This window comes from Talpa europaea, assembly GCF_964194135.1.
Source record: "Talpa europaea genome assembly, chromosome: 6".
Taxonomy (NCBI): Eukaryota; Metazoa; Chordata; class Mammalia; order Eulipotyphla; family Talpidae; genus Talpa; species Talpa europaea.
In genome coordinates this window covers 123,580,214-123,590,301 of record NC_140072.1, presented here as the reverse complement: position 1 = coordinate 123,590,301, position 10,088 = coordinate 123,580,214, and the positions used below count along the sequence as shown (strand labels likewise).

The following is a 10,088-nucleotide window of genomic DNA, read 5'->3' as shown; positions in this document are numbered from 1 at the left end:
AAGCTACTTATTTCCAGAACTACTTAATTTCCTGTAATTCTTCTCTCTGACATTTTATACATCCATTAAGAAGTAAAACCTACATACTACGTGGAGGATTCCATTTTGCCTTATATTTTATAATTTATACAACACGGCCATATCTACATGTAATAATATTGAAGTGATTTTGACATTTTTAAAAGAAAAATAATTCCCATTGTGAAGAAAAAAATAATAGCAACAGCACTTGTGAAGTCAAAATGCTAGTGTTTATTCTCCTTTTCTAATCCTGGATTTAATATGGAGGAGGTAGATGAAGAGTAAGAGACTTTTATTTTTTTATGATAATATCATGACATTAAGCTTATTCCTTTCCCCTTTGGATAAAGAGTTCTTGGAAGGAAAAACATTGCACAGAATGGGGATAGTTTACTTCACTTGGCTGATGTAACATCACTATTTTTTTTTTTTTAATTCCTCAGGGAATCTGTTACCACCTGTTCAATCTGAATTCAAGCAGTTACTGTCAATTTACTCATGGGTGAATGCTGCCTCTTTGTGGCAGAATGCCACGGAAAGTGTTCCTAAATATAAAGTTCACGGACAGCCCTTGATACTGTACACATCTCAAGTGAGAGTATGGGACGATTCACCACTAGCAATAAAATATATGACTCTAAGTTTCAGACTAGCTGAAATATGTCCTACCTTTAAGCATTCATTGCCATTCTCTGGCAAAGCTTACTCAGAGGTGAAAAGTTTATACCCACCAATATTTTGAACATTTAGTATCTAGATCAACTTGAGATAAACTATCTGTGGTAAACTGTTGAAGGTAGCTTTACACAATTAACTCGTGGAAACTATGGAAAATTATAGACTGAATAAATAATATTGTCATGACAAAATACATAATATTGAGAGAAAATGAATATGCAATGTATTACTTACCATGTTCCATGTACTAGGTGAATACTTCAATAAGGAAACAAAGCATACAGTTGAAATGTCATTAATAAACACATTAAATGACATATGTAGAAAGACATAGTTCCCTGAACCAGAAAAGGCATCATTATATATACATTTTTTTTAAATGTGATAATTAGGGGGAAAGTTTTTCTATTAGGGATGTTAGGCTAGTATGTCCTGAATTGTTAATAATATCCAGTCAATCACACGTTAATTCTTTTGTACCTTAAGTAATCATTACTTCAATCCCCTCATATTTGACATAGTTATCAAGTGTTTATTCAGAAACTATTTAAAAAATTACATGTGCTGGGATACATATGAGACTGTAACAACAGTAGCCCCATCTTACAGAGATCCTGTTTGTGGTTATCATCATTGCTTGCTGCCCAGAGGGATGAAGACATTGTAAAGAGATTTGTACAGTCCATCATTTGGTCTTCTGAGGTGCCAGTACACGTGGATCTGTACAAATGCAACTGGGTTTGGTTAAACAATCAAAACTTGGCTACAATAGTAGTCAAATCAATACATCATTTTGGTTGACTAATAAAAAATACCTTTAAATCTTTTCTAGTAAAACCCAAAACCTGCACATGATTCTCACTCAAATGGCCCAATTAATTGCCCTATTTTTTTCCATTTATACATTGGGATACAATCAATTTTATTTTTTAATTACAGATTCAATTGGGTGGGTTGAATTGGCTTTAAGATTTAGCCATTACGTTCTCCATATTTTTAACGATTAAAAATGCCTTCCTGCTATCACTTCAGTTTTGGAAAAGCATTTCCCAATAGAATGTGACACCTCTGTGAAAATCATAGGCTAAATAGTGAAGGAAAGAGAAATGCTAAATGTGCATATAAAAATAGGTGCTACAATAAAATATTTGTATATTTCATCAATAAGTTATTTTGACTAATCAATTATGGATCATATAGCTCTGTAATTTTAATGATTTGTCCACATCTACGGTGATCTTTTCCAAGATCACAATACTTTTGTTTTTGAATTCAAATGTCCAGAGTGCATACAAACACATCCTTTAAAAAGAAAGGAAAGTAAATGAGGAGGGTGGGGGCAGAAAAAGAGACAGGGAAGTTGGGGAGGGAAAGAGAGAACAAACTTTATAGTAAAGTTGGGGTGTGCTAATCTCTCCACAATAGCCATTTAGACCCACCCATGGCTTAGAGGGGGAGGGAGGGGGGGGGAGCCAAAGAGGAAGATCAGAATCTATGCGCTGCCAGCTCCCACCACTGTTAGCACTTCCAAGCACAACAAAAATGACCGCGACCTTTAACAAGTCACCCGCGCAGCAAATTGCCCTCCGTAAAGCCCTTCTCTCCTCCCCCACACGCAAGAAGAGAAAGCGATGTGCCCAGTTTACACAAATGTTTCCCACGTGTAAAATTAAAAGGAAACTGCACATCCTTTAAGTATCTTCCGCCCAAGCTGAGCATCTCGTGCCAAGGCACTTCACCCTAAACGTTGAAACAACACAATTAATCAAATGTGTTCCCCGTGTGTGTCTGCTTGCTTGTTTGTTTGAAATGCAAAAGCTCCCAGGGAGTTTCTTTGCTTTTAGAACTGGCTAAATGTGGTCTGTTTTTCCAGCACTTCGAGGTAGTCCGGCTCAACGTTTAGTTTTGCTTTTAACTCCAGATACTCGTTCCGGTTGGGTTCTACAAAGACAGCACTGGGGGGGCTGTAGAGCACCGGTTCCCGCAGCCTGCTGTCCCCTGCCCCTGGGTGCAAATATTGATGGGGGCGTCTCAGGTCATAATTGGGGGAGAAAGTGTAGGCAGCCGGGCTGCACGGGAATTTGGGGTATTCCGGGAGGCTGTTGCCGGCGGGGGTGGTGGAGCAGTGTTTGTCGGGTTCTAAAATGCCCCTGTAAAAGCGGTCGGCGTCCTGCACCGGCGACAGCAGGTCCTCCCGGGGCTCGATGGTGCTGACGCTGTAGGCGGGGCTCCGCAAGTGGTGGCTTTCCCGCCTCTCCTCCTCCCCGGGCTGCAACTGCAGCTGCGGCTGGGGCTGCTGCTGGGCCGCCGGCGGCGGCGGCTGTGGCGCTGGCTGCTGCTGCTGCAGGTGGTGGTTGCCGCTGTAGGTGACCTTGAGCTCGTGCAGGTCTTTGTAATCCTCCACCGAGTTGCCCTCCCGGGAGCGGTAGATGGGGTTTTTGCACATGTGGCCCAGCGGGTGGGGGATGTACTCGTACACGTGGCCCGCGGGCGTCTTCACCTTGGGCAGCGCGGGCCCGCGGTGGTGCACGTGCGCGTGCGGGTGGCCGCCCGCGCCGCCGGCGCCGCTGTACACGCTGTACTGCATGTTGAAGGAGCTCACGTCGGAGTTGTTGGTGCTGGTGTGATCGCTCTGGTTCTTCTTCCTGCGCTTCATCACCAGCACGAAGAGCCCCGCGGCCACGAAGACCGACATGATGAAGACCAGCAGCAGGCTGAGGATCAGCACCGACAAGGGCACCGACGAGGCACCTGCGCCCGCGCCCAGGCCCGCGGGAGCCCCGGTGCTGTTCAGCCTCACGGCGGGGGTCACCGCGCTGGTCCTTACGGGGACCTGGATGGCGGAGGGCGTGGGCGTGTAAACGACCACGTCTGAGTAGTCCGGGCACAGCAGCTCGGACTTGATGGAGCGCATCTCGGTCTCCGCGAACTTCTTGGGCGCCTTGCAGATGACCTCGTCCACCAAGACACCCACTTTGAGCTGTTCGACCCACAGCTTCATGCCCACCACGTCGCAGGTACAATCCCAAGGGTTGTCGTGCAGGTCGATTTGGATGAGTGACTTCAGCTGGTCCAGAACTCCACTCACCGGCAAGGAGGTGAAGTGGTTACTCCTCAGGTTTAACCTGAGGAGGGTCAGGCCTGAGAAGACACCTGAGGGCATGGTCTGCAAGAGGTTGTTGTTAAGGAATAGCAGCTGGAGGTTTGGGACTGGATCAAAAGTCCCGGACTGAATCTCACGGATGAGATTGTACTGGAGGAAGAGATACTGCAGGCTCTGCAGACCATAGAACAACTCTGGGCTCAGCCTCTCGATCCTATTGCCGTTTAGGTAGAGGCGCCGCAGGTTGGTGAGATCCCCGAAGGCCCGGTCCTGGATCATGGAGATGCGGTTGTTCCCCAGGTGTAAGAGATCCAGCCCTGTGGCCTCCAGAAAGTCGCTCCTGCGCACGAGCGCAATGTAATTCTCCGTAAGATACATTTTCTTGGGGTTGTAGGGCTTGGGCTGCAGCTCAGCGATGCTCTCGATCTTGCGTTCCTGGCAGTTGACATTGAGGCCCAGATCCGAGATTTGCAGGTTGCAAGTGCACGCGGTGGGACACTCCAAAGGCACCGGAGATTTGGTCTGGTAGGCGATGCTGGGCCCATAGTTGCCGTAGCCCAAGTCCTTGGAGGGCTGCCGAGAGGTGGGGCGCACTCTGGGCTTGTTGGGTTGGCGAGTCCCCTTAGGGGGCTTCAATGGGGGTTTGTAAACAGCAGAGGAGGAAGTGGCCACGGAATTCACCGAGGCAGGAGTGGTGTGTAAATACCCGGTGGTGCTCAAAGGCGTCTGCGGCCTCATCTCGTAGTCCGAAATAAGTTTCCTTGGACAAAGTTCCTGCTTGGACACCTCGTCTAAGTCCCGGCCGTGTAAGCGGAAGGGGGTCTCACAAACCACATCCCCTACCAGGGCTGAGTAGGAGATGCTGTCCAACCAATCCTTGAGAGAGATCAACTCACAGGAGCAATTCCAGGGGTTTTCCTCGAGCTGTAACTCCACAACTCTATCCATGTGCTGCAACAACCCCACATAGGGCAGAAGTTTCAGCCGGTTCCCCCTTAGGTCCAAGTGGGTTAAGGGCACAAAACGGAAAAGGTTGTTGGGTAAACCGGACAAGAGATTGTCATTGAGGATCAGCACCTGCAGCAAATGCAGTTTCCCAAAAGCATTGGGTTCAATGACACTGATGTAATTGTAGTCGACCTGTAGGTACTCCAGGCTCTCCAAGCCAAGAAAGGTATCATCACGCAAAAGTTCCAGTTTATTGTTGTTGAGATGCAATCTCCTTAAACCCCGCAGCCCATGGAAAGCCCCGGTCTCTATGTCCTGGATAACGTTGCTACCCAGATGCAAAATTGAAGCCCCAGTATAATTGACAAACTCATTGGGATAGAGTCGGTTCAAAAGGTTTCCAGACAACAAGAGGTGGTAGATTGGGAAGCGGGGAGGGCTAATTTCAGAAAGGCTGATGATCCCCCGGTTTTCACAGCTCACAGTTAAAATGCCGTCCTTCTCCTCACAAGGACATGCATTGTCACAGATTTCCCCATAATAATCGATGGTTTCTGCACACGAAAGGACGAGAGATGTTAGAGCAAACGCTAGAGTCTGCAGCATCCAGCTATGCATTTTTCTGTGAAGGTCCTGTTCCAAAGTTACTGGGGGGCAGCAAGTGTGCATTTTACCTCCTGCAAGGGATGGGGGGAGGGGAAACAACAGGATATGACAAAAAATTAAGGGATTAGTCAGAAAGTCTCTTTTCTCTAATACTATTTTCCTGAAATCCAGGAGGGGCTATAAATGACCCCCCACCCCCACCCCGTGGAACATGAGCACAGACAATCTCCAGACTTTATGAGAATCTAATAATCATTTTGATTTTAAGGTTGATATAATTCCCCAATGAGTACAATAAAAACCTGCTACTCTTCACAAGATAAGGGCAGGTTAGTAAAAGTCCCATTTTAGTGTTCATTCCCTGCCCCCCCTCCCAAACCAATCCATAAATATACATAAAATGGCTGTCACTTCAGTTTCATGCTTCTAATTTGAGAGAAAAGATGCACCATTTTACAAGGTTCCCCACCTCAACCTCTCCCCAGCTCCTCTGCCTTTCTCTCAGAGCCTCTCCAGTTAACAGTTCACCAGGAAGGTCTCCCATTTTCACAGAAAAAAACAAGGAGCCACAATACTTGGACTATTTTAAACCGTCGCTGCCAATGCCAGGGTGGCAATCTAAAGAATACTTTTCAGAGGCAAAAAGGATGGAAGATAATACATCAAAAGGACGCAGAAGAAGCTCTTAAATCACCAATTGTCTTCAGGAGCTTTGACTCTGGAGCAAAAAAAAAAGGGGGGGGAGCGCGTCCGCTTTGATGGGGGCCTCACTATCAGGCTATTAAGCACATCAGCGTCCTAATTGCGTGCACGGTGCCACTTAGCAGCGCTTCCCTGAGAGCGCCCTGCGCCCGCTTCTCATTGATCCTGTCAGCAACGCCACCAAACCTCATCTTGAAGTCGCTGAAATAGTTCTGCACGATGGATTACAAAGAACTCAGCGAAGGCATCCGCAATCCCGGACCACCTCATGCTACCTGGAGTTTAAAGAGGATGTTCCCACCGCTTACCCGGAATCAACTAAAAGTAAACCAAGGATCCAAACCAAAGCCACCCTCACCTCGGGCTCCGCAACTGTTTGCCATGGTATGCAAAACTAACCCTCCTCCATGAGCAGGATTTGGACTGAACTAAATCCTCACTAACCCCGCTCCCCTTTGAAGTTGCTTATTGCATTTAATTGTCAGTGTTTTGCACCCTCTTCCACCCCCCCCCCTCTTGGGATAGGGCACTTGGAGTAATTAAGCAGCAAAATGGAAAGGTGGAAGGGACGGAGAACAGTAAGGGACACAGGTCAGCGCTTTCAAGCCGAATTTCATTGTCCTAAGAATGGTTCCACCCCTCCCCCTTTTCTTTATTTCTTTTTGTCCCCCTTAAAGGATTCCTGCGACTTCCTACTTGGAGTCTACAGTAGCACTCGTAAGGACACAAATGGAGTGTGTGTGTGTGTGTGTGTGTGTGTGTGTGCTCGTGCGCGAGGGCGCGCGCGCGATCCTCGCATTGGGTGGTAGGGGTTGCGGGTGGGAGGGGACATTGGATAGAAATGCTGGGTTCGGGGAGCCAATGCCTATTCTCTGGTCAACCTTGCCTGGGCCTCGCCACCGCCGGAGTCTGATGTCGAATCGCAACCCAAAACTAAAGCCAAGACCTTTCAGATTCAGGGGCTCAAGTCTGGAGACCTGGATCTGGATCCCCAAGCTGACTCTTGCCCGCGTTATTAAAAGCCACTGCATTCACACACACACACACACGCACACACTCACGCACGCACACAAATGCACACACACGTGCAAGTGTGCCAGAGAATCATTCACGGGTGGCCACCCAGCTGTGTGGAGACGAATCTGAATCACAGGCTCTAAACCCCCCAAGCACCCCCGACCTCCCCACGCAACTGCAAACGCCTCGCGGTTTAAAAGCCGCAAAAACAGCCCCGATGAAATCAAAACGTTTACCTTGAAATTTCGCTTCTCCGCCGGATCAAATCTGCCCGTCCATTCCGCGGGGGTCGGGTCCCCTCCCCCGCCCTCCCAGCGCCTCCCCGCCCCCACTCACCGCCCACCCCTCTGACAGCCCATCGCCAATGGGGTCCAGCCAGCATTAAACTCGAGCCTTCACAACTTTAATTCAGTTCTGGCGAGCCGGGGCCGGAGAGCCTCCTCTCACCCCGCTCCCTTTCCCCTCCTCCTCGCCATCAAAGGACCCCGAAAATTTGAGCAAATAAAGTTGAGCGAGGCAGGGCAGGCGGGCATGCTGACGGGGAAAGGCACCTCCGAGGCCAATCTGCGGGTGCGCTGCACATTCTCAGATTAGGGGATTTTTTTTTGGAGGGCGGGGGACCTGCATTTGCTCTCCCTCAAAGAGCTGAAGCCCTGGATCACCCCGCGCCCTGCACAGCCCGCACGGAGCCGCTCGGGCCAGGCGGGCGAGCACCCACCACCCAGGCCGGACCCCCGGCCAGGGCGCAGCAGCTGCGCCCACGGCGGCCCTGGCAGAAGCTCCCGGAGTTCCAGGGCGCCAGACTCCCCTCCCCCTCCCCGCCCCAAATCCGAGGCAAGGAAAGGGGTGGACGAAGAGGAGGGAGGAAGCCGCCCGCCGCCACACACAGACGCACACACGGGAGCCTCTTTGCAAAGTAAACGGCCGACTTACCCCCTCGCACATCTCCCGGGCCCACTCCTCACGGACGCCCTTTAAGAAATCTCTCTTTGGGGGTGCGCGCCGGGTTCCTGGAGCCCGGGCAGGGCGAGCAGGCGGCGGGAGAGCAGAAGCTCGCGGCCGCCGCCAGCCCCGGGCCACCGCCGCGGCGGTGGGGACCGCGGGTTCCGGGGCTCCCCCAAACGGCTCTCCCCGGCGCTCTCCGCGGGAGTCGGAGCGGGCAGAGGGTGGGGGGGCGCGGGGGGGCGATAGCGAGCCACCGGCTGGGAAGGGAGGGGGAGGGGGCGCTTGAGCCCCGGCCGCGGACGCTTCGCCCGGGGGGCCGGGAGCCGAGCCGGGCGGGGCGCGCGGCGCGAGCCGAGGGACGGGGAGCCGGGAGGCTGCCCGGCCCCCCGGCCCGGCCGCTGTGACCGCCCGCCAGCCCCGCCGAGCGCTCGCTCCGGCTCCCACTCACTCGCACACTCGCGCCCACCCGCGCCCGGAGCGCCCGCGGGGTCGCCGGCCCCCCGCGCCGCACCCCACGGCGGGTACTTACAGTTGCCATCTGCCTCGGGGGGAACTTTCTCCAAGCCGTAGCGCCCGCCGCCGGCTCCAGCCTCCCCCGGCTCCTCGCGCCCTCCGGCCTGGGCTCGCGCCGGCCGGCGGACCCTCCCCTCCCCCCTCGGGGCTCCTCGCCGCGTTCACCACATTCCCCCCTGGTCAGCGGCGCACGCCCGGGGCCGAGCCAGAGGGAGCGGGGCGCGGGGGTGTGCATGCATCGCCCGCCTTCTTCTTGCAGCGCACACTGTACATGGTAGTGAGGGGGCGCGTGAAGGTGGCACCGGCCCCTCGGCTGCTCCCGCGGAGGCTGCGGCTCCTGCGCCTTCCTCGGTCCTGCGCCTCCCGCGCGGCGGCGACCCCCCGGCCGGGAGCCGACGCCGCTGTCCCCGCGCCGAACCCGCCGCAGCCGCCGCGGCCCGTAATTAGGATCCGCACGGCTCCCGCATCCTCTTGGCTGCTGTTTGCAGGGGGGTTTCGCTCTCCCTTCCCTAGCTGCGGTGCACGGTCGTCATTATTTGGAACTCTCTCTCTGCCATCCTTTGGGGTGCCTGGGGGGGCAGGAGCGGCGTGGTTCTATGCCTGTGGCGTGTCCCAGCAGCCCCGCGGCTCCAAAAAACTCAGAGAAAGTCGCGTCTTCCCCGGCTGGCGCAGAGCAGGTGGGGACGCGCTGAGCCGCGCGGGGGTCTCCGAGGCGTCTGCCCAGGCGCGGGCGCCGGGCCCCGTCCAGCGCGCTTGTTTATGGCCGGGCCGCGGGCGCCAGCCAAGCTGCAGCAGACATGGTGGGCCCCGGGCGAAGCGGGCGCGCAGTGGCCGATAGATGGCAGCCGAGGGCGAAGTTGTCCCCGGGTTCGGGCCGCGCAGCGGAGCTCCCCTTGGATGTCACATTCGCGGGAGACCGAGGAGTCTTGGACCATGTGCGTAACACGAGCGTGGGACTGTGCAGCTCGCGGATTGAAAAGGGGAGAGTGGAAATAACCCCGACAGTGCCAGGCTGGTTGGTGGTCAGGGAAAGATCCCAGCCCGGTGCTGATGATGCTCGCTGGTCTTTCTGTTGCCATGTAGAATAATACAGCCCCTCCTGCTGTCTCAGATACTTACTGTAAAGGACACTGGAAGAGGGAGTGGTTCATCCTAGCTGCAAACAAGGGCGCTATTTTTTTTTTTTTTTTTTTAAGAATTAAGGTAGGTTTGGGCGAGCCAAGGACATGTGAACGACTTTCAGAGAGAATGTTTATGAATACATTGCCTGTGTACTAAAAAGCTGGAAACCCCTAAATACATGCAGTGTCGATAGAAAGCGAGTTTCTTGAAGAGTCACCTGCTAAACCGCACTAGCATCATCTCTACAGTAAGTATCTCAGACTCTTTCCATGAAACTGAGCAACTCCTTCCCAAAAGAGGGGCTTTGCATTCATAAGGTGTGTTTCCAGTGTGTGTAATATTAGACTTAGTATTCCATCCCAGGTGTAGAAAAAGAGTTGATCAAAATAGGTGGCTCCATGCAGGTTGAAGGTACATGTGTTTGTTCCTTTGG

The 10,088-nt window shown here is 52.6% G+C and overlaps 1 protein-coding gene across 1 annotated transcript; it reads right to left on the bottom strand.

Annotated features, from left to right (window-relative positions):
* Positions 1 to 2,539: 2,539 nt before the first annotated feature.
* SLITRK5 (SLIT and NTRK like family member 5) lies at positions 2,540 to 8,917 on the bottom strand (the record flags this gene model as incomplete). The annotated part of the gene is made up of 2 exons (XM_084235387.1): positions 8,740 to 8,917; positions 2,540 to 5,427 (listed from the first exon to the last, which is right to left on the bottom strand). The coding sequence occupies exons 1-2, from the start codon at positions 8,804 to 8,806 to the stop codon at positions 2,540 to 2,542; spliced, it is 2,955 nt and encodes a 984-aa protein (XP_084091513.1). The 5' UTR covers positions 8,807 to 8,917.
* Positions 8,918 to 10,088: the final 1,171 nt, after the last annotated feature.